This window comes from Musa acuminata, chromosome BXJ2-9 (assembly GCF_036884655.1).
Source record: "Musa acuminata AAA Group cultivar baxijiao chromosome BXJ2-9, Cavendish_Baxijiao_AAA, whole genome shotgun sequence".
In the NCBI taxonomy this organism is placed as follows: domain Eukaryota; kingdom Viridiplantae; phylum Streptophyta; class Magnoliopsida; order Zingiberales; family Musaceae; genus Musa; species Musa acuminata.
The window spans coordinates 5,936,819-5,961,274 of NC_088346.1; the positions used below are offsets into that span (position 1 = coordinate 5,936,819).

The 24,456-nt window shown below is 37.4% G+C and overlaps 4 protein-coding genes across 7 annotated transcripts; 1 reads left to right on the top strand and 3 right to left on the bottom strand.

Moving 5' to 3' along the window:
- Nucleotides 1-231: 231 nt before the first annotated feature.
- LOC103997398 (uncharacterized) lies at nt 232-6,223 on the bottom strand. 2 transcript variants are annotated; one of them, XM_009418599.3, is made up of 10 exons: nt 5,999-6,223; nt 5,600-5,695; nt 5,350-5,424; nt 5,129-5,197; nt 4,636-4,712; nt 2,123-2,211; nt 1,884-2,013; nt 811-901; nt 627-692; nt 232-532 (listed from the first exon to the last, which is right to left on the bottom strand). In XM_009418599.3, exons 1-10 carry the CDS (start codon nt 6,164-6,166, stop codon nt 413-415), a joined length of 981 nt encoding a protein of 326 aa, XP_009416874.2. In that variant the 5' UTR covers nt 6,167-6,223; the 3' UTR covers nt 232-412. The 2 variants fall into 2 exon arrangements, with proteins under 2 accessions (XP_009416874.2, XP_018686896.2); XM_018831351.2 differs by having other exon boundaries at nt 5,600-5,730; nt 5,999-6,136.
- Nucleotides 6,224-10,290: 4,067 nt separating this feature from the next.
- On the top strand, nt 10,291-10,899 carry LOC135622735 (transcription factor ILI5-like). Its single transcript, XM_065124840.1, has 2 exons — nt 10,291-10,480; nt 10,572-10,899. The coding sequence occupies exons 1-2, from the start codon at nt 10,379-10,381 to the stop codon at nt 10,725-10,727; spliced, it is 258 nt and encodes an 85-aa protein (XP_064980912.1). The 5' UTR covers nt 10,291-10,378; the 3' UTR covers nt 10,728-10,899.
- Nucleotides 10,900-11,948: 1,049 nt separating this feature from the next.
- Nucleotides 11,949-16,983, bottom strand: LOC135622816 (uncharacterized). 3 transcript variants are annotated; one of them, XM_065125015.1, is made up of 8 exons: nt 16,544-16,983; nt 15,978-16,227; nt 15,724-15,861; nt 15,444-15,522; nt 12,759-12,830; nt 12,545-12,617; nt 12,396-12,464; nt 11,949-12,246 (listed from the first exon to the last, which is right to left on the bottom strand). In XM_065125015.1, exons 2-8 carry the CDS (start codon nt 16,143-16,145, stop codon nt 12,159-12,161), a joined length of 687 nt encoding a protein of 228 aa, XP_064981087.1. In that variant the 5' UTR covers nt 16,146-16,227; nt 16,544-16,983; the 3' UTR covers nt 11,949-12,158. The 3 variants fall into 3 exon arrangements, with proteins under 3 accessions (XP_064981087.1, XP_064981085.1, XP_064981086.1); XM_065125013.1 differs by having other exon boundaries at nt 15,978-16,233; nt 16,544-16,978; XM_065125014.1 differs by having other exon boundaries at nt 15,978-16,216; nt 16,544-16,964.
- A 638-nt stretch (nt 16,984-17,621) lies between these two features.
- Nucleotides 17,622-23,696, bottom strand: LOC135622815 (glutamyl-tRNA(Gln) amidotransferase subunit A, chloroplastic/mitochondrial-like). The gene is made up of 10 exons (XM_065125012.1): nt 23,043-23,696; nt 21,547-21,858; nt 21,173-21,352; nt 20,904-20,998; nt 20,736-20,811; nt 20,212-20,289; nt 20,003-20,096; nt 19,884-19,933; nt 18,506-18,619; nt 17,622-18,042 (listed from the first exon to the last, which is right to left on the bottom strand). Exons 1-10 carry the CDS (start codon nt 23,628-23,630, stop codon nt 17,965-17,967), a joined length of 1,665 nt encoding a protein of 554 aa, XP_064981084.1. The 5' UTR covers nt 23,631-23,696; the 3' UTR covers nt 17,622-17,964.
- Nucleotides 23,697-24,456: the final 760 nt, after the last annotated feature.

Sequence of the window (24,456 nt, forward strand, 5' to 3'; positions counted from 1 at the left end):
ACAATAGCTTATGCAACACAAATGAAAGGACTAATCGATCTATTAAAATTATGAGATGTGAAAATAAATCTTGAACTCTTGAAAATATATTTTCAACCCCGGTTCCAATTTGATTTGCTATCGTCGAACCGTGGACTCGGTTCGCTTCTAGTTGCGGATCGATTTGGTTTCAATTCGAATCGAATCGTGACCACTCCTACATTGAGATGATGATATAAATATTTACACATCTTAGAGGTAAATGTATAAACATACGATTATTCGACTGTAACAATATGATATCGTCATTTACAAACTAAAAAGGAAGCTTATGAATTTTGGCTCACAGCAGAGTTTTCAATTTCTGGAGACAGTTGATAGCCAACGAATGAATCATGAGCTCCACTACGAATGATCAAGCTATACAAATTAATTAAGCAGCATTCTCTATCGCTTCGATGCACTCGAGCACGCCAGCTTTCCTCGACATTGCTGCCATAAGAGCTTGATGCTCTACTGCATTGTTCTTGAGGAGAGATCCAGAAAACAACACCTGCATGGTCATTCATCACAATCGATTTACATCTGCAGTCACACCTTACGATCAATCGACTATGTTGAGTATAGGAAGAAGATACGGGACTCACAGCCCATCTTGTAAGGTTTTGCTGCTGTTCCTTGCTAATCCGTGGCTTACTCCTATTTATAAACCTCTGGAGAAGCAAAGAGACACTGTGAGTTGCTGACCAATAGACTGAGCTGTGGCTGATCAATGAGGACGGTTTAGCACAAGTAGATGAATTGAAGATGAATATTATCTATATTTAGTACCTGAAGTGTGAAAAGGTCTGCTGATTGACCAATCACCTTATCATATTTCAGACCTTCAGCTGCAAGTCCAGCCATCGACACAGCAGCCAACCTGGTGATGGTTGAATCGCCAACCAATACAATTGATCAAGAAGTAGATAATTACCAATTCAGAGCTTCATGTAATCGCTGATTACATATAGCTGGCTCTGCTACTTATCCAAGAAACATTCATATCTTATATGGGGTCAGATTCTTAGTTTATCATAGCACCATTGACAACATGAGGAATGGTTTAGAGTAATCCTCAATTTTTAATATGTCAAAAAAGAGTGCTAATTATAAATTATCTAGTTACATATAATATTTTGATCCATATATTTTAAAAACTTATATTGACATCTATCGTTACGAAAGTGAAGCATCTAGGTATATTTTTACCAATAAAATCAAGAAGATAAAAGACAAAAAGATAATTTTAATATTTCAATGGATGGTGACGGACAACGACGCTGCGGAGAGTCATTGATGGCTATTATGGATGAGGAGAGTGACAGCAAGAGGTGAGGGCTGCTTTGCAATTGTGTCAACGCCGATACAATTGCTGAGTGATTCTTTTATTGCTTTGCATCTGCATCGGTAGCCCTTTCACCACTCGATAACTGCATTAACGCTGATGCAGTTGCCGAGCGATCCTTACCTCTCGTTATCACTCTCCTCATCTACAATAGCCACCCGACTCCTAACGACGTCGTTATCCGTCACCACCAATTGAAACATTAAAATTATCTTTTTGTTATTTGTTTTCATATTTTCATTGATAAAACCGATGTTAAATGAATCTAGATATTTTATTTTTGTAACTATAAAGATACCAATGTAACTTTTTAAAATATAAAAATTAGAATAAAAATAACTAACTGTAAAGGATAATCAAGACCTAATTTTATTTACAATTAAAAGGAATACTTATGCTTTTGTAACCAAAGGCACCCCAAAATGAAACGAGATAGTTTACTATAAAACTCATCACTATGAGATGTAACAATAGAGATTAAATTGAAACGTATATCTACTAATGCTCAACTTTTCACCTGTCCAATTCCTTCTCATCAAGTTGTCCACTGTATAGTAGTTTCTGAAGCCGCTCATCAACCAAATTGACGTGCTCCTTTCCGATGTCCAGCGAATATCCCAAGATAGGCAGGCCAATCAAGTAGGCAACTAAGAATCAGCAATCACTTTGTGAGCTTGATAACTCGTACATTCTCAACAGATGATTAGAGAAGGATAAAATGAATCTGTAGCCAGTCTTACATATGATGAAACTCACCCAAGAAATGAGCAGCTTCATGTCTAGCAATCCTCTCTTGGTAATCAGGAAAAAATGAAGAAAATCCATTAATCGCAGCCTGCAGAAGACTACAACAAAGAGAACAAAAATTGCTCATCGTTCGAAAGAATTGTTATGATCATATGGAATCAAGGACAAAGCAGGCATGTTTTGTCCCACTTTCGGGCTAATCTAATCCATCAATATAATTTTTCCTTTTGAGGAGATATATTCAGTCATTTCACCAAGGCAATGAAAGAGAATATGCCAATGTATGTGACAGAACAGAGTTAAAACCAGAGCAACAATTGATTTTTCCAAACAAATAAAGGAGAGCTTCAAAGAAGAGTAACACACAATTGGATTTCACAAAACGCAAGTAACAGGAAGGCTTGCATATGAAGAAGCTCACCTCAGGTCTCATTAAAAAGAAAAAAAATTTAAATTGGTTATAAGATATCTTTTTGAATCTAATGCTATATGTAACAAGTTATATGCTTAATCAAGTTCAGAATACTTAGTTCTTTATTAATAGTTTTTGCTAATATCTTTTTAGGTCTTTTTCTGCCTCACTTTGTTTCACTAGTATTAATCATTTTACATCTTTTGACTATCGTATTTGAAGCTTTTCTAAGCACAGACATATACTATTTTAAGTGATTTTTTCTTATTATATCCTTTATCGAAGCGATATATAATTGTTCATGTATAAAAATATTTTTTTCTTGTCTTTCCTCGTACCTCCATATATACATCTCAATATTATCATCTTGGCAATACAAACTTTTTGTATATGTTATTTTTTAACTATCCTACACTCAAATCCATAAAATATTATTGGTCTTATAATTATTATATATATATATATATATATATATATATTTTAATCTCAAAGGTATCCAATGATCACATAAGTTGTTGATCATTTTAACTATTATATTTTATATTATGAATAATATTTTTATTAATCTCTCCATCTTGTTGGATAATTGATTCAAAATACCTAAAGTTTTTTACTTAAAGAGACTTCTTATCTATTTAACTTAATTATATTCTCTTGTCTATTCCTAATATTACTATAATTATATCTCATATATTCAATCTTAGTATTATCTAATTTAAAATCTTTGGTTTTTAAGAATTACCTTCGTAACTCAAGTTTATAATTAATTTCACTTTGCTTCTCATTAAATAAGATAATATCATCGGTAAATAATATACACTAGAGGTTCATCATATAAGTTAAGGACTTACTGTGAATTAATCCATTATTAATATGAAAAGATAAGGATTTACTGTGTAACCTTGATGTAATCCTATATTAATAAAAAAATCACTAGACACACTTCTTATAGTTCTAACATTGATAGCTACATTATAATTAGTGGATACACACTTTTTATAGTATATATATATATATATATATATATATATATATATATATAACATCAATATAATTAGTGGACACATCGTTGTTTTTTAAAACTCATCATAATAAATTTTCTGGAATCCTATCATAGACTTTATCTAGGTCAATAAAAATCATATGCAAATCTTTTTTTTCTTCCTATATTTTTATTAATTATCTTAATAAATAAATAACTTCTATGGTTGATCTTCAAAATATAAAACTAAATTAATTTTTAGATATATTTATTTCATGTCTTATCCTACTTTCTATAACTCTTTTCCAAAATTTGATAATATAACTTATTATTATAATTCATTTATAATTTGAATGTATGTCATCCTTATTCTTGTAAATTGATATTAAAAAACTCTTTCTTCATTCATCAGACATCTTTCTTAATCTTATGATTTTGTTAAATATGCTAGTTAACTAAGTTAGTCTCTTATTCCCTAAATTTTTTTAGATCTCAATAGGGATAATACTATTAGGTCACACACTCCTAACTACTTTTTTTTATTTTAATACATCTTTTGCTTCACTAGCTCTAATTTTATGAATAAATATGTGATTATTAAATATACTATTATTATTCTGATTAAATCTAAGTCCTGTATAAAATATTTATTAAATAATTAATTTATAAAAATAATTTTTCTATCCTTTTTAATGTCATTATCATTAACAAGTGTTATTTTATCTTTGCCTTTAATGAATCTAATAATATATAAATCCTTACATTTTCTTTCTCTAGCATTAACAATTCGATACATATCTTCTTTAACCTAATTTATTATAAAAATTATCATAAGCTTTATATCTTACCATACTAGACATTTTTAAATTTTTTTTAAGATTTATTATACTTTTTCAATTTTTAATTTTTAATTTTATCAATCCTTAAAATATGATTTTTTAATAAAAAAATACTTTCTGAACTTCCTTGCACCACCACCACCAACTCTCTCTTAAGGTTACATAAAACCACTTTGAAACTATTTAATAAAGTTAACATAAATTTCTATAGCCAACTGTTATGATTTGAATTCAAATTTACTTGACAACAGAAGGAGCATTAAGATATAGAACAGGGTGAAGTGTTTACCCAGGAGAAATGCTCCCAACAGCCAGTACTATTAATGAAATGCTACCAATTAAGTAAGGCACAAAGAAACCCCAGTCCTGCAAATTCCGTGAGTCAGTCAGCAGGATATACAAGTTCAGCATAAAGGAGACGATGAAAATTAAAGCATATGAACGCAATGCGTTGATGACAACTAAATTGCTGCATTAAAAGTATAACTAGTGAGCTGATGCCTGATGAAGAACCAGAATTCTGCAAATGTGCAGTATCAAATAAAGCATATCGGTGCATCTTCGTCTTAGTGACAGCTTTGGATGAACATCGTGAGTTCATTTCAGTGGGTTGGCTTGAACATGATCTTTGATACAGGTAACCATCCAAAATGATCTCGAGTTAGCTGAAAACCGATGTGCCGAAGGCGATAGACTCATTTTATGTTGAGAAAAAGGGTGACCGTGGACTGGCCCTCAAGCAAAATAAGAAGTTAGTTTGTCTGAAGAGTGGAGAGAAGTACCCCAGGAAGCTGACCGGCAATGACAGCAAGCAAACTCGTGGTTCCCACTACTGTGAATAGAAAAGCTGCCTGCACCACAAACAACAATTTCAATTCAGCAAATGACAAGAGCCAAGCTGATGAATTGAGCTTTTGGACTTGGTCCTTTGGTCAGGAACTCAGACTCTGCAATGCACACGACTTGAAATCTCAAATGTGATTGCTGAAACAAACAGTATTACATCATTCCTAACACTTGGTATTGCAAGGTTCTCTGCGTTTTTTATTCCCAGAGTGGTAAGCTCCCGCAAGGACGTCTGCATTCAAGCCATAACCGCATCACAATAATCATCAAGACATACAAGAGTTGGAAGGAAATCAACAAATATATATATGTGTGTGTGATAAGCTATGTATACATGTCATCCATCATAAACGTGTCAAGTGTTTGAGCAGTACTTGCCCAGAACTTCACTGGGATGGTGGACTGACCATACGACGTGATACATATGGCTGAGAGCTCCATTTCTTTGCCCAACCTATTTGATTCAGCTGATCAAGAATCTCCTTAACAGCAACGCTATCCTTCTGCATCGGGAAAATTCTATCAAACTATCGTTGACCTGTTTGACATCAGAAGCTCATGGCAAATCATGATTCTCAACAATGTATGTTCAGATAACGTATCACTCTGCTTGTCGATAGCTCATTATGCCCTAATGTAATGATACCAAGTAGACCGAAACATGCATCCAACTTACAGATTCATGATAAGAAGAAAAGGTCAGAAGAATCCAAGGAGTTTGCGGGATTATGGATTCCCAAATAAGAGCAGAGCATTAAGTTAATATGACGCCCACAAGGAATGCATGAGAATGGAGATTCAACCACCTTGGCGATGGCCGTCTCTAGCGGCTTGAGATCAACCCCAGGAGCGGCGGAAGAAGCCCCGATCCGCCATTTCTTGAGCACAGGCGAGCTCCTCAGGTAAGGATCGGGAGGAGGAGGAGACGAACGAGGGTTCGGAGGAAGAAGGAGATGGGACAGGGGGATGACCATCTCGCCCTCCTCTTCTTCTCCTTCGTTGCCGTCCGACCGTCGGTAGTGGGAAAGAAGGGATAACGTTGTTTGAGCGCGATGTGGCAGTAAGGGCGCTTTACGGACCCGCTCACGTGCAGCGTGCGTGAGAGAAGAATCACGTGAAGGGGGCGTGCTGCCCTCGATGTTGCGGCTGACTCTTTTCCTCTCATCCATCACAAAGCAATTGAAAGAGAAGAATTCATATAAAATATAAAAAAGTTATTTATATAATTAAAATGTAACATTCTTGTTTACACCCATATCCAACGTGGAAGAAAATTTGGACTGTCTTATATTACGTGATGATATTACATAGGTTTATGTTATATTATATAAATGGTAAAATTGACAGATAGAAAATTTAAATTTATTTCTTTTGAATTTATTTTCTCATCCTAGCAACTATTATATGAAAAAAGAATTAATTGTACATATATAGACGACACGATCGCGGTCCAATTCGAACTAGAATCCAATCCGTCAAAGTCAAAATCAGAATCGATCATCGATTTTACGGTTTTGAATTGAATCGACACTGAAGGGTTCGATTCTTATTCTATTCTCGTAAAATCAGAATCTAAACTGACGAATTCGATTAAAGATTTCTTGGAATCGATATGATTCTAGTTTCATTTTCTACGTAATCTGAACCGACGACGTTCGAAGAACCCTTATATAACGGCTACTCCACCATGCAATCTAAGCGAACTCGCCTGATCGGTCGGCAGTGGCACGTGAACACCGCTGTCGAGGTTATCCATGGCCGCCAAATACCACAGGAGAGAGGCCTCCGGCTTCGGCCTGTCGACTATTGGGGTCAGGCAATTCCTCGCATCGGTCGCCGTCTGTGCTAACTCACTCATGCAGAGAACATGACTTCGTAAGGGAAATGCTCTCCTAACTATCCAGCATCCCTATCCACAGATTGAATCTTGCCGCCATGGTCAGCCTACCGACAGTTCATGTGTTGCCGAGTATGGAACGATGAAATGGCAATGTCGAGAAGACTGCGTCTATGTGCAGCCATGCAGCTTATCCTGGTGGCTTCGATGACCTCTAAAGATTGCAGCCAAAGTTCGACGTGCCGACCAGTATTATCACTGTAATGAATCGACCAAATAGGTACTATCCACTTATACCATGCTGTTGTCTCTCCAAAGGCAACTGAAGCAAGATAGCTAATCCAGTGAGACGATACATGTCGAGATCCAGTGTCAAATATGGTATCAATCCCAACATTGTTGGGGCATCTCCTAACACAAAAATATTCGGCAGGGAAGAGGACCACCAGATCTCGCAGTGGTCCATATGGAAAGATCTCTGCGCAGGGCTGCAATATGTCTCCAACTGCCAGAATCCAGTGGGGTCAAATGCATTTGATAGGTCTCTGAGGCTTCTGCTGCATCATTAGCCCAATCTTAACATTATTCGAAGACAAAGTTTCATGGTACTGTTGTTGAATGTGAGAAATTAATTTCCGAGCAGTGATGGATGCATATTGCCAGCATTGCTCAGATTCTTCCTAGCTATCGACTGTAAGAAACCTTGAGATTACAGTGTCTTCATCTCTCCTTGAGCAAGTTGGACTCCACATGTCGGAAAAGTTATTTGATTTTAACTACGTATACCAGCAGATAATTTTGAGTGACCTGAATTAAGTAGGCATTGATTTCTTAGTCAGTCTTTCCCTCCCTTACTGATCTACCATTGACCTAAAAGTTATCTTTTATCTTACGTATACAGATGCATGTGTGTGTGTGTGTGTGTGTTCATGGGAGTTTATATTTCTGTTGTCTTGTATAGCAGTTGAGATCAGTGTAACTAATTGAAAATTAATGTGATCTTATCTTGGAAATATTTTATTTCATTCAAATTTATTCTAGAACTTCCAATAAGTATGACCATTAAATCAAACGTAAAAAAAAAATCAAATCTTATTTCAGAACTAATTTCTCAAAGTTTTAGATCATGCTAAGTGTTTTTTTTTTTGCTTCGAATTGATTAAATTACACTGGTTTTCATTAAGACTTTTTATTAAATATAAATAGTTACAAATTTATACTAAAATTTTATATAAATATATTAAACCAGCTTTATGGCTTTCAAATCCATAAATTAAGTTAGTCGCTAAATGATAAACAACCCTCAGTTTCACACCATTTCAAACTTCAATGGACTCAAATCACATTTTAGTTTTACATAAGCTGAAACTATTGTATATATATTACATGTATAAATGTATCAATCATTTCACTTACTCTTTCCTTTACCTATTTCAGAACTTCTGAAATGATTGTCATTTGGTGCATCACTCAATTTTGAATTTTTGTTCATTGCTTTGTTTTTCCTTTTTTATTTATCTCAGTAGTTCATTTTTGAGAAACACCCCATAGTTCTTAAGATATTGTCAGCTGCTATTGCTTGTACTCTCCACAACAATCAATTTTATATATATATATATATATATATATCTAAAAATGTGACCAACTGCCAGTGTCAGTTGGAAGCTTTTTACAGTTTGTAGAGTACAAATTTGGTTGAGAACCCAATGCCGAATCCTATTCTTTTTCTCTGCTTCATGAAAACTAAATATTAATGGTGCCATCACCGTTGTACTGCGAGTGAGCGAGCGAGCAGGCAGGCATGCATGCATGCGCAGCCGTGAGGCACGACCACATGTGGGTGGCGACGAGGAGGGAGCAGCCCACACCATGCAACCAGAGGCCGCCCCCATCTGCAATCACGTTCATGTGTTTTGGTGCACCATTTATGATCTCCCTGATCTGATCTGATCTGATCTGATCTGATCTGATCTGTCATCACCACCTCCTCTCCTGCCAAAGCTTGCTTTGATCTGTTCTCCATTTCTAGCAAACCAAGCGACTGCCATTCTCATCTGTCAATACACATGGCCGTGTCTGTAGGGTGTATCGCTCCAGATGTACAATATATGATCTCTTCTCCCCCCAAAAGTAAGGCGAAACAGTACCTAGGAAAATGAAGGGTCATAACCAATTGCATCTGCCTCCATGTGAGTGAGTCCATAGATGACTTCATGCTTCCCCATCAGAAGGTACAGTCTCTGTAGGCGCGATATGCGCAAAGACTCGATTGTGTTCTCTCTTTGCAGTGATAGTTACAGCAAAAGTATCAGAGTTCTCTCTTCTTTGGAAGAAGAAAGGTTGCATGCGAGAACAGCTTCGTGACATGGGACCGATGTCCACCAGCTCATGGAGCATCATCATCCATGGCTGCAGCGCTCGGAGTTGTTCTGTGGGGAAGGGAACCCCATGTGGGTGCCTACAGGTGGAATTTATTGCATGGTAAGGCGCTTCAAATGGGATTGTTCCCCTCCCCTGACACTTACTTAATTTTCCGTAGGACCACGAGGGGTTTGTCTCCATCCTTTCGCCGCTAAACCTCACAGGAACGATGGCTTAAGACAGATCTAAATTTGGTACTGTTCTTCATGCCTTGAAACGCGCATCACATGATCGTCTTAATGGCCGACGGCACATGAATCCTCAGCTCGCCAAACCCAATCACGTGGATGTACTCCAGGTGTCCGTATCCATCTCCGACCAGCCTTTCCACAGATCGCATCTTCTTTTCGTTTCAGTTTATCTACTAATTAATTTGATCGAAAAAATATAGATAAATAGAGAATTAAGTATAAGTATGTGAATGATTAGTCGACTTAATCCAACTAAGGATTTATTCTCGTTCCTACCTACGATAACTTCCCATGTCAGACTTGACTTGGTCAATAAATGCTACGTCTTTAAGGTTTGTGACCAACTGCCAAACTCTTTGTTTTGTTGTTCCGTCGAATAGCTACATTATATAGTGTCCAAGTAAATGTATGCACTCACCAAATGACACGATATAGTTCAACGGACGAGACAAGACTCTCATGACAGGGAATCTCTTGAGGTTTGTGTGTAAGAAGTTGTTGATTATTGTGAGGCTTGGAAGTATACACAGTGCACACTTGCTTAATGTATGTTCACCTTAACCTAGTTTGTCTTCCACAAGCCTCTTCTGCTATATATCACCCTTGAGTGTCTGTCTCCTGTAAAGTTCTCCCACTCTCCCTTCTTGTGTCTCCCACCCAAACTTCCTCTTGTCTTTTCCAACTTCCCCTTTTGCTAAAGCTAGAGAGAGAGAGAGAGAGAGAGAGAGAGTCCCAAGATGTCAAGCAGAAGGTCCAGGATCTCAGAGGAGGAGATCACCGAGCTCATCTCCAAGCTCCAGTCTCTTCTTCCCGAGACCCGCCGCAGAGGCGCAAGCAGAGTAAGCCCACGAACGCTGTATCACCAAACTTTCAACTTGTTTCTTATCAAGTAAGCTGAGAGAGCTCCACGCATGCATGCATGAGGTGCAGGCTTCAGCAGCAAAGGTACTGAAGGAGACGTGCAACTACATCAAGAGCCTCCACCGGGAGGTGGACGACCTTAGCGACCGCCTCTCAGAGCTGATGGCGACCATGGACGTCGACAGCGCCCAGGCCGAGATCGTGCGGAGCCTCTTCCGTTCCTGAGCTACTTAAAGAGTGATCAGAAAAGAGACATCTCTGCTGCTTCCTTGTTGTTCATGTAAATTTCTTTGAGGTCAGGCTCGAGTTGCTTTGTCTATGAACAACCGACCGACCGCTACTTGCAAAAGCATTCATGTACTCCATGCATGCAGTTTTTACTGGGTCACTATATATAATCTGCTCGCTGCATCTACTTTGCCTTCATGCCTGTTCTCATGCCCAGTTTCATCCCTTCGCAAGTGAAACACTTGTTTTATTCAGCACTTAACTAACAAGATGGTCTGCATCGACTCCCATGCTATGGTCAGAATAATATGCCCGTTCCTATTCTTCTGACACCCCACGAGATCCATCAAGAAGATAAGCATCCATATATATATATATATATATATATATATATATATATATATATATATATATATATATATATATATATATATATATATATATATATATATATCTTCAAGATCCATTTCTCATGGGTCTTCGTTCTCAGGATAAGTGCATCATCGAAACAAGAAGAGTAAGAGCAAGTTAGTGACCGAAAGAAGTTAAAATTAGACGCTGTACTGTGGATTTGGTTTATGATGGCGTTGTAATGGGAATGGTGCGTTACTTTGTCATATATGAGGTGGTACGTGGGAAAAACTTAGGAACCGGGGAATGGTCCACTGACATGAAGTGATTTATCTACCCTATCTACGAGGAGAAAGGCCCAGACGCCATCGATGTTTACGTCATGCACCAGAAAGTTCGCGAACTTGCAAAAATTATTGAAACGTAATAACTCAGAATTACATGAGCGAGGTTTCAAAGAAGGAAGATAAACTCGATAACTGAGAATAAAAATGATTTCATTTGATTTCCATGGCGAAAAAAACCTTGGTAAGGCGATTTTTCTATTCAGAAAATAATTTGTTAGTTTGGCTATGTAAAACCCTAAATTTTGATAAATAATTCTCGTCTAGAGAAGCTCTGGCCGTCAAAATCCTGGAAATTTGAGAGTTTCAAGGACCTCAAATGTCATGGAACGACAACAGAACTATATGTTATTGTCAGATATTCATGCTATTTTGTGGTGGGAAATGTTTCTGTCAAGAGCCTAAAATATTGAGATGTGGTGGAAAATGTTGCAGTAGATTTCTTTTTGCGAAAAGAAAATTTAGCTGTAATCGAAATATGGAAGTGAATTGAAGTCAAAAAACACACAAAGGTTACGATGCATAAAACTAAAATTTAATGCTATAAACGGGAATAACTATAATGAACACATTCTTTTATTGAGACATGATGCTCATAGGAGAATGTTAAGATAAGAGGTCAGTGCCAAGAAGGTAACTGAGGGACTCAGCAAAAAACTGTCGGAACTCTGAGAAGCACCATAGGAACGAAGGTTTTCCTTCTCAGCAAATCTGGAAAGACTTGCTAAAGCTGTTACTTTCTTGCTACTGGTTTACCATTTTTCAAGCTTGAAGCAGAATTGCTTTGAAGAAAATTGTTCTGTCTTGTAGAACGAGGGAGGCTGCAAAACAAGAAGAGTACATGATCAGCAATAAGAAAAGCAATGAATATATGATTTTAAGTAGTTCAATGACTAAAAGGTAAATTGCAACCAATCTAGTAAGCTAGGATGTATGGAAGCTTTGACAGATTTAGAAAAATGTCGTCCACCTTGTCTGAGACAAGCTGTTCTGCTGTGAAGCATTTCTTCTCATCAGAGCATGTACTTTTGCTTCATGGCTGTTGACCCGAGATAAAGTTGCTTTGTTAGAACTCATACGACATCAAATCTGGATTTAGAAAACAATTTTGTATCTCACCTATTAAGATACTCCAATTTTGCCTTCTTCATCAAGTTACCTTTCACATTGGACATACTACTTGGTCCACTTCCTGTGAACAGTCATCACACATGTTAACTTGACAATGGATCACAATTTAGCTACACATTGCAGCAATAGGCATTTAGTGCAGTTTGTTTAGACATTTACAAGGCTCAAGATAGCACATCATATGTAGGAATAAAATAATTACCTCCCCAGTAGCTTCTTTTGCCGGCCGAGGGTGGAATCTTAGAACAGATTTGGATTTGCCGACTTTGCTTCTCTACATGGAACAAAAACAATTACTCAGCATGTAACAACATTTCGATAACAATGTAAAAATATTATGTTTTAGCAATATAACTTCAAGATTACTTGGTACGATAGTTTACTACCCTAGATCCATGTGCCCATTCTATAAAATACATGTAAAAGATAATCTTATTTGTTATTTATTGTATATTAAATTCTGCAGAAAAGTATTCCTCTAGAAGTTCAGAGCACCAGAAGATCCAAGTTCCATATACTCTCCATAAGAAAGGAAGTACTGAAAGACAACCAAGAGGCTAGCTACAATTTGTAGGTTAGCATTTTAGGCAACAATGAAAAATTGTTGCAAAATCTTAGTATACCTGACATAAAATACTGAATGGTTTCAATAGAGATGAAAAGGCAACGACTGGCTATGCATTGTAAACATGAGACATTGTTGTAAAGGATAAGAGAAAATTCGTTTAAGGTGGTCTAGCCAGTTCAAAGAGAAAGTACAGGATTATGTAAGAGTGATCTGATTCAAATAACATAACATTATGAGCAGGACCAAGAGGATTTTGGTCGATACCAGCATAAACTTGTATGTTGAACTTCAAATATAAGATGTCACTTATCATACATACTTGGGAGTAGTTTCGAACCGCGAGAGAAAACTGCACCCATACTCACTGAAGTTGAGAGGAACAAAATGGCATGTCATGACCGCTTTCATGTCAGCCCAGGCACGAATTGTATTGCCATAGATCCATTGCTGGTTGGACCTCCAGATTCATCCATTCATTTTAGTTTGCCATGAACAAAAACAAAATTGATCCTCAGAAATCTCGTATCACCTAAAGAATCTTTATAGTAAATGACCCAATCCAAAGAACTTTCTGCATTTCAACAATTATATCGGAACTGCTAGTTTGGTGCCTTGGTCTACCTGTCGTTGACAAACAGGAATGCATGTAAAGCTTGGAAAGGAATTTGAAGAGAAAGTTGCGTAAGGGGTGTTTTAACACTGATGAAGCTAGGACTGATGATGAAGATACTATTTCTGCAAAATTTTCACCTCTAGAACTTCTATTCTGCATATAGATGAGCATGGTGTTTGTTGCTTTGTGAAGGCTTGGACTGCTTCGGATAGTTTGAAGATTTCTGTCTTCATTGATTGTCACATTTCCTTGTATGTTCTTGATCTTCTCTCAGACAGTCTAAAATTCATGATAAATATCATCTATACAAAAGCAAAGTTCTACTTGTTGCCATGCTGCAGTATACCGATTTTGTAATGAGCAGAGGAACAGAAAGAGAGTGGAGAGACAGAAGAAAAGGAGAAAACCCAGACAACAGTCCCAAGCTCAACTCAAATTCTACAAAAATCATCTTGTAACATGGCATACAAGACTGGCAACAGAAATCTTTCTATAGACTTAAACACTTCATAATCTAAGATTTATAAGAAAACTTTTATGGGGAGTCTCATTGTTACTTAAGATCCTGTCAAAAGATGCTTTCAATGCAGGGCTCCTAGTGACTTGAAGACCCTTTCAACCTTAGCTCTATTGGAAGCAAGAAGCAAATGAGACAATACGACTCCAACAATGGGTCTGAATATGATATGATCTAAAAACTGAAAGTAGAAAAAGGACAAAAACTCATTTGGAAAATAACACAAAAATAGAAAACTCTCAAGATAGACCTAAAGAAGATCAATCTAACCTAATCATGACTGAATCAGACTCACCTAACACCGCCATAGCCAATATCTATGCAGCATAGGCTATACATGTCTTCATTGTTCATAAATTTTAGTTAGATATGTATGCTATACATGTCTTTGTTGTTCATATAATTTAGTTATATATGTATACTAATACTCTTCCTCTTCTGTGGGATGGCAAAATGCGCTGAATATCAACAAGTGGAATTTCACGTAAATACAGAAATTTTGTAGAGCCTACAGGACGTTTTTATGATTGAAAGAAACCTTTATTAACCTAGTAGGAAAAGCTTCTTAGAAAAACTGATCAAAATGGATGATATGCACTCCTAAATATGATATTGCCACATACACCTAGAAAGGCCTTTCCAAAACTTCATCTTGAAACTGTATTGTGTGTGTATGTGCAGACCACATGATGGTTCAACTTCATGTTGCCACAATATTCTCTACGTTGGTCCCAAACAATGTGCGTGAAAGAACTGTTTAATTCCTGAAGGTGCTGATCCATTCAGTATTTAGGAGAAAGATCTTTAGGAATGGATGGTCCGAAACTCCTCAAGTCCTGTTGTATTATATTTCTCATTCCTGAGAATCTTCATAAATTTGACAGTTAACAGAAACAAAATCTTTTCCACAGGGAAAAGTTCAGCTAAAAAGAAACTTACAAACAAGAAGCTTATAAAGCATAATCACGAAATGGACAACAAAGAAAGTGCTTGGGTACATATAAGCACATATTTGCAAACAGGCATCTGATCTATGTGAATCAATTTACCCAATGGTGCTAGTATGAAAAATCACCTATCATAAAAGCAGCATCTTGTAACCATGATGCTGCTTCCTGTGAGCTATATATATATATATATATATATGTGTGTAAAAGAAAAATTAAAATAAGACTGGTAGACAACTCACTAGCTTGTGTTTCTGCATATCTCTGTTTAAGTTTCTCGCCCATTTTATTTTGAGCTTCTTCCCTCTCCTTTGTCTTTGCCTACAAGCGTCATGCAAAATTCATCATGACAAATTACTATCATAATATAGATCTTTTATCCAATAAGCACATGGTACTTAGCATTTTTCTATCATCATGTGAAGATTCTACACCAAGAACGTGTTTGATATGGTTCTTGGCCAGTCTTTCCAATTCTTCACCACAGTAAAAGCATAAAATTCTAAGAAATAGGTACAGCACCTCAAAAAGCTGTCTCCATTTAAATACTATTTTCTTCTGCTTCATCCGCTTGATCACAGTATTTGCACTTTCCACTCCAAATTGCTGCTCATAGAATCTTTTCCATAATGCATCTGTCACTGGACTGAGATCTCTTCCCTACAATGTCATAGTAAAACAACCACGAGAATGGTGACCCATAAACATAGAAATTAATATGGAAATCAGAAGCAAGAAAAAATCGCAAAAGAAAACCACCCCAATGCATGACTCACTTGTGTTGAGTCCTCGATGTGGGTCAACTGATCGATGTTACAGTGCGGTAAGATATCTTTCAATAGGTACAAGTCCACCTCTCCAACATCTCCAATATACCTAAGGTTAGAGATTGCCGTCTGCAAACAAAGCTCGACCAAGGTGGGAACTTTCCTGGGGAATTCCATCTATCACAACAAATTCCGATCTACCGAACCGTTTGGATCCTGCAAACCGGATATTTGCGAGCAGCTATACCCTGAAAAACATCTATCTCTGCATTATAAACACAAATTCGAATTGGATTCTTAATTAACGATAATACACGACACAAACAAATAAAACCGCCACTCTGCACATAATCAAAAGAAGAAAAAGCCATAGAACCCAGGTCAAATTGAAGGTAAATTTTATAGAACAGTAATATCACGAAGAGAAACAAATGAATGATCGGATCAATCAGCTATCGGAACAAAGTTGCAAAAAGGTATTGAATGGAGGAAATTGGAATCTAATTTTGGTTCCACAGGATTCAAATCAAAGCGCAAAATTCGAAACGATAAGTAGATCGTTGAAGAAACCGTACCTCGCGATCTCCGTGAGGAGAAGAGAAGAGAAGAGATCTCTGCACCCTAATTTCTAATAGTATTCTATTTCTCATGCGGATCACCGACAGAAAGGGGCTACAAAATACGACCACCCGCTTCGGAGGAAGAGGAAAGGAGAAGGCGGATGTGCTGCCGTCGTCCGCCAGCGAGTCATCCTCGCGTATTCATTCGACCAGGAAACAGAAAAAGAAAAGACAAGAAAACTATCAATTACCAGAGCGAACGAGAAATCTCCTCTCGCATCACAGTCATCATCAAAACCAACACATCGAATCCCACTCCCGATCCAGATATATACAAAATTAGGGCAACGAATTGGCCACCTAATTACTTTCCTTTAAACACACAGAAAAGAAAAAGCTTGTACTCCAAAAACCAATTCAATAAAAAATTAATATTTTTAAAAATATTTAAGTAATGTTTCAAAAATATTAATTACAGGCCAAGGAGGTTTGGATTCCTCCGCCCATCCAAAATAGGAATCGATGCAGCTTATTCGAGACAGCCCAAAACTATGCTTTAGATAGGACGAAAGTGCGACTTTTGGCCCGACGCCGGGGTTGAATCCGCCGTCCCGTCTCATCTAATTCACCCTCAAGATGGGAATGAACGCAAGGTGAAATATTCCCGTTGTCAACAACATTATTAGCATGTAGATATCTTTGTCCAATGCGGAGTAAATGTTCCCGTTCTCAAGCAAAAAACAAAACGAGTCATGCCTTAAAGAACGGATTTTGTGCCCATAAAATGCAAGCATCATAGAGCATGTAAATTTTCATCACATCTCTCTTCTAAGTTACACGAGTGACAAGTAAAATTATGACACACTAGTGAATTAATATCTAAAATACATATGACTGATACCAATTTAGCATAATAAATACTACCTTTTTAAAATGACAATCTTGGAGAACCCTGCTTCTCTATTGATCATAGTAGAAGAGCTGTGCATTCATAATTAAAGAACTGGGACAAAGTTCCTGCAATTAATCTTGTCAGCTTAGATATATAAATACACTGCTAACTGAAGATAGGACACAGTCTAACAATAACAAGGAGTACGAAATAAGTAGAATTAATTACTTTCAGCCAAAAATTGATGGGTGCCTAACCACCAGCTGGGGCTGCTGAATCTTTAGCCAAAACAGAAGCATTGTTCGAGATAAATAGATCGTAGGTTACAATGTCAATTAATTGACCATCAAACACACAAATTGGCTTCTTTACAAGCTGAACCTTAATGTTGGATGGGCACAAGACATTGATTCTTCGGATAACCCATATCCCACCAAAGACAGCTTTATGCAATCATCATGGCTAATTTATGATAATTTGTCGGGAATTTCTATTGAATGACTTGCGAATGGTATCTCATGTTTGCATGGGATCAAATCTTTCACTATGCTAACAATGGTGGAACAAATCTATGATTCTGCAGTGTCTGCTCAAAGATGTGGCCAACTCTCAGCAGCTTCTCCTGCACAAGAGACAGATGGTTAAATGATAATGACATGACAATCTCAAATATATATCTACAGTTCATGGTTCTTGATCGAACATAGCTTTCCAACAGTTGCCAGTGGAATCCTATACATTTTGCAGCCAACTTGCTTTAAGTTGAATGGAAAGAAACAAGACAACTCCGCAGAATTGCATCCCAAGTGTCACAAAAGCAAAAAACAACAGGTGTTTCCATGCCCAATTAGAACTTCCATAGAAATTACATTTTCTTACTTCTGTTAAAGAACAAATTTATTCAGAGTGGATGAATAAATAAAAACACTACTGAGAAACAAGTAATGTATCAAGGCATTTGGTTAAAAGAATCAGATGGTGTTAGGATATGGAGGAAAACAAACAGTATTAACTATTGACATTGACACAAAGAGACCACTGGTTTTTACAAGCAATGGGATTGCTAGATCATAACTCTTACATACCTCACTGAAGCTAGTGCCAATCATCTGAAGACCAACTGGAAGGCCTGCAATTCCACCTTCAACAAAACCACATGGCACAACCAGTGCAGGAACCCCAGCCAAGTTAACATTCACCTGCATGGAATAATTGATGCTGCTTATGAAGAAAGAGAATAATGTAACAATCTGGCATTTAAATATGATATGCTACTACTGATTACATTGAATAATGCCACTACCAACTGAAGAACATTCAAGAAAACAAAGCGTGTTCATCATGTAATGCTATAGAAACTTTGGATCAAAATACTACAAAGGTAAAGATGTAAAATGCTTTTTTGACAAATATATAAAGCAGAGCGTGAGGCTTTATCAAGGACCATACTCATCAACTGAGATCATGAGACAACCTTCCAAACAAACCAGATACTGGCCCTCTGATACTTACATAGTGTCATGAGAATATGCATCTATTCTTGTCCTGATTGCAGTTAGTAATAGGTGTGCAAGTCAACCTACCACGCTAACCGTGTGGTCTCTTAGATCTTCAGCCAAAAAAATTTGTTCATTGATTGTTAAATGGAGGCTGAAAGCAACTAAAATGCAATGATAACGGTAAGGAAAAATTAAGAGAGAAAATTACGAGGGATTGTTGGCGAGATAAAATATGGAAACTGGAAATATACAGGAAATTACAAGGAAAACTAAGGCAAAGAAATTTTAAGTTAAAAGCTACTGATAATGAGAGGCTTCACAAGAAATATTTCAAGTTGTCAACAATTAGAGGGAGTTTCAATTGAGGATATAATGAAATATAATTGTTTAAATTGGCATTGTCATATCAGAAGGGGACCTATAGATCTACCAATTGAATGAGGTGAATCATTAGAATTAGTGAAGCTACGAGAGGTTAAAAACACAAAATCAGAAATAACAAAAATAATTATTTGGATATTCCTATTTCTTTATTTTTTCAAATTTCTTTATTGTTAACCTTTTTATGGCTGATCGTGGTTCAATCTGCCCATTTTACTAATCTAGCTCAAACCTATCTTGCTGATTTAAAGATTTTGCTGATCCCAGTTCAGACCTAGGCTGATCCCAATCTTGATAACAATCCTGCCAATCTTACCTCAACTACAACGTTCAACTATATATAGTCTTGCAATTTAATCTCCAATAGTTGAGTGCCTTTTTCTTATGTTGAAACGAACCACCATCTGCTGTACATGCTTGTGTGTGTGTGTGTATTCATTCTGTGAATTTATGTTTCCTGTACAAAATTGCAGGTGGTCTTGAATGTTGACGCACCACTGCAAGTCTTAGAACAACAAAAAATATCAAATTAAGCTTGTCTAACTTGAGAATAAATTGACAAAATGTGATTCAAGATTCATACAGTCATGATATCGCCTGCATACATAGCCAAAGGATCATTGACCTTTTCTCCTGCAAAGATAACATGACACATAAGCAAGCAAAAGACTGTGGTACATAAAAAAAAGGCATCAAACTTGCCTATTCTAAAAGCAGGTGATGGTGCTGCAGGTGAGATAAGAATGTCGTTTGTCTCCAATGCATCCTTGAAGCTTTTCCGAACCAATGTCCTCACCTATAAGGCCTAAAAATCATGCATTTCTACTCTATGTGCCTTCTTTAAAATTTTGTCTTTATTTGTAATGATAGAAATTAGGAACCTAAAAATGGCAGCTGAAGTTTAAACTTACCTGCTGGGCACGCTTGTAGTATGCCTCATAGTAGCCAGCGGATAAGGCATATGTCCCCATCAAAATTCTCATCTTGACCTACATAAGTAAAACTTGACTTAATTTTCAAATGAAACCAATCATCATTTTCAATGTGTGACGAGCATCTTAACTTCAAACGACAAGCTTAAAATCCTGGCAAAACAGAATATAGGCTTTGGGGAACACAATATATACTGGGAAAGCTGTGAGAGCATTCTTCAACTCAGTCAAGCAGAATATAATCAAGCTCAGATAAGGATCCAGTCAATTTCAGTTCAACTAACTGAAAAGAGTGCTCAAGCTGAAATGACCTTGTGTTTAGTTGTTCTAGACAGCAACTGCTTGGTTGATTAATATATATGGCTCGAATTCAGCTTGTTTCCATATTAAACAATCCTTGAAGAAGCAAATTACCAAACTGAGGCCAAGCAGTTCAGCAGCATCTTCAGTTTGCTACTATAGCTGGTTTAGATTAGACATAAAAGAAGCACATAGTAATATACCTCAGGCCCAAACCCAATAGCTCGAGAATCTCCATATAGAGAAATTAATTCATCAGCTGCAACTTGGTTCCCATACCTGGTAAATAGTTTCTAGAGTTGTGGTCAAAATACTCAAGAGAACTTAGTGCAAAGACAATATATAAACCAGTGTAACTCTCAAAAAGTCACCTTACACCATCATAGCGTGATAAATTTGAAGAAGCTTCAGATGATGCTAAAATGTAGTAGGCTGGAAGACCAAGAGAAAATGAAGGTAATGATACCTGCAAGAACATAAAAAAGGAACTGTATACCAATACTGGAGACAAACCAGTAGATAAGTGACTTAAAAAGTAACTAGTATGTTACTACTGGAAGCAAATATAAGAAGTACCCATTGCCCATTCTAGAAGGATAGATCTAGAAACTGAATGGAAAATGAATCACAAATTAGTAACCTCTGTCAGCACAGCCCCTAGCTCTTCCAAGTGTAAAGCAGCAGCTTTGATCGAGGATACCACCCCCATGTCTACGCCATCGCCCATAGTCTCCGTAATCATGCCAATCCTTAGTCCCTTTAGAGGTTTAGAATCAAATTGATCGATTGAGATCAGACAAGATGCGTAGTCAGGAACTTCCTGCGCAGCAGTGAAAAAGGTAATAAAATTCAAATTAAAAGTATATCATCAGATGTTATTACACTGAAAACAAGAAATATATTGATAAAATATTAAGCAACTGCATGCTTTTGAATACAAGTTTCGAGGAAAGTTACTGATAATAAACAACTTCAGTAGAAAGAATAAAGATAAAGAAAGTTTATAAATCTCACATTCATGCTACTCGTTGCATCAAATCTGTCATGACCAGCCACAGCATTTAGAATGATGGCAGCATCAATGATTGATGAACCAAAGCATCCAATGACATCCAAAGATGAAGCATATGACATGAGCCCAAATCGAGAGATACGCCCATAAGTTGGTTTCAGCCCAACAACACCACAGAAAGATGCTGGCTGCCTCACACTACCTCCAGTATCACTTCCCAAAGACACTGCACACTGCCTAGCTGAAACTGCAGCAGCTGAACCCCCTGAAGATCCTCCAGGTACTCGTGAGACATCCCAAGGGTTTGCTGTGACCTACCAAAAAAATGATGCCTGCAGATTAACATAAATATTAACATTTGGCAACATTATTGCATCACAGATAGGAGTAGTTTCCTTTGTGACCCTGCAGATGTTGAGAATAATGGATTTACCATTGACATGCTTAAGTGAATATTATGTCTTTCAGAAAAACCTTAAAAAGCATTTTTCAGGGGTATATACAAAAACATCGAAGACAAAAGAACTTTCATATGTACCCATGAAAAAGGATATCTATAATTGTTTTTTATAATCTTTTGCAATATACAACTCCTCCTAACATTTCAAGGGTCAGACCAGAATTACCCACTTTAAAGGGCACATGAAAATTTTTACTCTATTTAATGTAACAAATAACATAACAAATTTACAAACAATTTAGAAATTTTCAAATGAAAATTTGATTAGAAGACAAACTTAGTATGATGCATCCCCTACCCAACCAAATCAAATCAGGCCAAAGCTTTATCTAATCAGACCAAAATATTTTGGTTGTATAATTTTTTAAGTCTAGGTTGGCAACTCTACCACTAATTTGTCCAACCAATACTACAATTATATATGAAATCAAATTGATCATCATCTTTGACCTTAAATAAAATCAAACAATAGACAATTAAAGACTCAAGTTCAACATCCACATGATTGACGTTGATATCAATAGGTGGGCCAGGCCAAATTTGGGAATGGATAAATCCTTGCCACAGGCTATTTGGCCAAAAAGTGCAGCCCTAGGGCTGAACCAGCCGTATTCATGTCTTGTTTAGCCAATTTGAAAGGTTTAGGGTTTGTCAATGTGGCAAGCTGACAATCCATCCTCCATGTCTACAGCATGAGAATCGGCAGCTCTTATCCATATGAATTGAGATATTGTTCTTGCATGTATTTATCGGAAGCTTCCAGTAGACTTATTTTCCACATCACGGGAACCTCTGAGTTGAATTAATCATTTGTTACACAAATATTTTCTAGTTCTAAAATTCAGATTAGAGCAAATCGGACCAGAAAAGTAGCAACATTTGCTATAAGTATCAAATTAAACATTTTTAAGCCGGGATTTTCTTGTGTCAGAGGCAGAAATGTCAATCGAGTAAGAAGAAATGCACCAACCTAAACTAAAACTCGTTTTTTCCTTCTTAAGAAGAACAAAAACAATAATAATAAGCTTAGGAACAAACCTGAAAACCTGAGCCTTCAGTAGTGCTCCCCATCCCAAACTCATCCAAATTCGTCTTTCCAATTACAATCGCCCCCGCCTCCTTCAACTTCCTCACGGCCGTCGCATCAAATGCTGGTCGATATCCCTCCAGGATCCTTGACCCACCGGTCGACGGCATGTCCACAGTGCAAATGTTGTCCTTCACTCCAATAAGAACCCCAGCCAAAGGCCCCAACTCCGCCCCGCTTTCCACCAACCGGTCCAGCTCCTCCGCCTCCCGCATCACCGTCTCCGAGACGTGGAGGAAGCTCCGGATTTGGGGCTCCGTGCGGCGAAGCCTGTCGAGGTACTCCTCAGCGATTTCCGCGGCCGTCCTCCGCCGCGAGAGGAGGGATTCGCGCACGGAGAGGATCTCGGACGAAGGGGGAGGCGGCAGTGGCGCACAGGAGGAGCTCTGATTGCTGGCGATGGTTTGGGCGTCCGACGAGAGAGCGGCGGCGGCGGAGCGATGGGAGAGGCGCCCGCAAAAAACCGCGCGGGCATTCGGTGGGAGAGGAGAAAGGCAGTGGGAGAGGAGGAAGCGCGGGCTTTGAATGAGACACGGCATCGTCTTCTCTCCCTCTCTCCAAGGGAAGAGGATGGATAGGTCGAGGTCGGCTGATATGAAGATGGGCCAAGAATTAGATCGGTTAAGCGTCTGGGGGTTATTTTCCAAAATATAAAAATAAAAAATATTTATTTTTATTCTATCTCAATAGTTTATAATAAATTATTAAATTCTTTATCGGTTAAATTAATATCCTAAAAATACATATATCAGTTGACATTTTGAATCCTCGACTTTTGATGCATATTTCCTTTTAGATAACATAACTTTATATAAACAAAATAAATTATTTTAATTAAATAGTTAATAAAAAAGTAAAATCCTTAAAAAATTAGTTGACTATATTAAAACTTAGTTCAGCATAATCATCTAAAAAGTATTATGTTGTAATATTCAAGAGTGGAAATTACAAAAAGGAACGAACATATATTGTAAACAGTTCCTAACATATCACTAAAAACAAATTATTAAGGTGCATTTAGAATTATATGATGAGGGTAATAATGGCGACATGACGTGCCACGACGTCAGCCACACCTGGGCGCCACTCTGTCCGAGGAGGAGGGCCATAATACCGACTCGACGTGCGCTGACGTCACCCGCTCTCAGACAACGACTTCATCGTTGTCTGACCCGCGCGCTTGACCAAGGCAGAGGAGGACGACGACCGATGCTCGCCCATACCCTGCGGCAGTTCGGTTCTCCACGCAACGTCAATGGCAATGTCAGACGCCATCAGAGGTACGATCTTGCCTCCCACAGGCAGGCACATTAGGTAACGCTAAACTTACCTATAAATACCCCAAAGTTCTAAATGAGGGGGGGA

Excerpts from the sequence above, each read along its gene's own strand:
- LOC135622735 (XM_065124840.1), top strand. The coding sequence starts at position 10,379 with ATGTCAAGCAGAAGGTCCAGGATCTCAGAGGAGGAGATCACCGAGCTC. Across the intron at positions 10,481-10,571 it reads GCCGCAGAGGCGCAAGCAGA|GCTTCAGCAGCAAAGGTACT; the intron begins GTAAGCCCACGA and ends CATGAGGTGCAG.
- LOC135622816 (XM_065125015.1), bottom strand. The coding sequence starts at position 16,145 with ATGGAATTCCCCAGGAAAGTTCCCACCTTGGTCGAGCTTTGTTTGCAG. Across the intron at positions 15,523-15,723 it reads AATGGAGACAGCTTTTTGAG|GCAAAGACAAAGGAGAGGGA; the intron begins GTGCTGTACCTA and ends TGACGCTTGTAG. Across the intron at positions 12,247-12,395 it reads AACAGCTTGTCTCAGACAAG|CCTCCCTCGTTCTACAAGAC; the intron begins GTGGACGACATT and ends CTTGTTTTGCAG.
- LOC103997398 (XM_009418599.3), bottom strand. The coding sequence starts at position 6,166 with ATGGTCATCCCCCTGTCCCATCTCCTTCTTCCTCCGAACCCTCGTTCG. Across the intron at positions 2,212-4,635 it reads GTTGGGAGCATTTCTCCTGG|TCTTCTGCAGGCTGCGATTA; the intron begins GTAAACACTTCA and ends TCTTTGTTGTAG. Across the intron at positions 533-626 it reads AAAACCTTACAAGATGGGCT|GTGTTGTTTTCTGGATCTCT; the intron begins GTGAGTCCCGTA and ends ATGACCATGCAG.
- LOC135622815 (XM_065125012.1), bottom strand. The coding sequence starts at position 23,630 with ATGCCGTGTCTCATTCAAAGCCCGCGCTTCCTCCTCTCCCACTGCCTT. Across the intron at positions 21,353-21,546 it reads ATGCAACGAGTAGCATGAAT|GAAGTTCCTGACTACGCATC; the intron begins GTGAGATTTATA and ends ACTGCTGCGCAG. Across the intron at positions 20,097-20,211 it reads ACTACAAGCGTGCCCAGCAG|GTGAGGACATTGGTTCGGAA; the intron begins GTAAGTTTAAAC and ends TAGGCCTTATAG.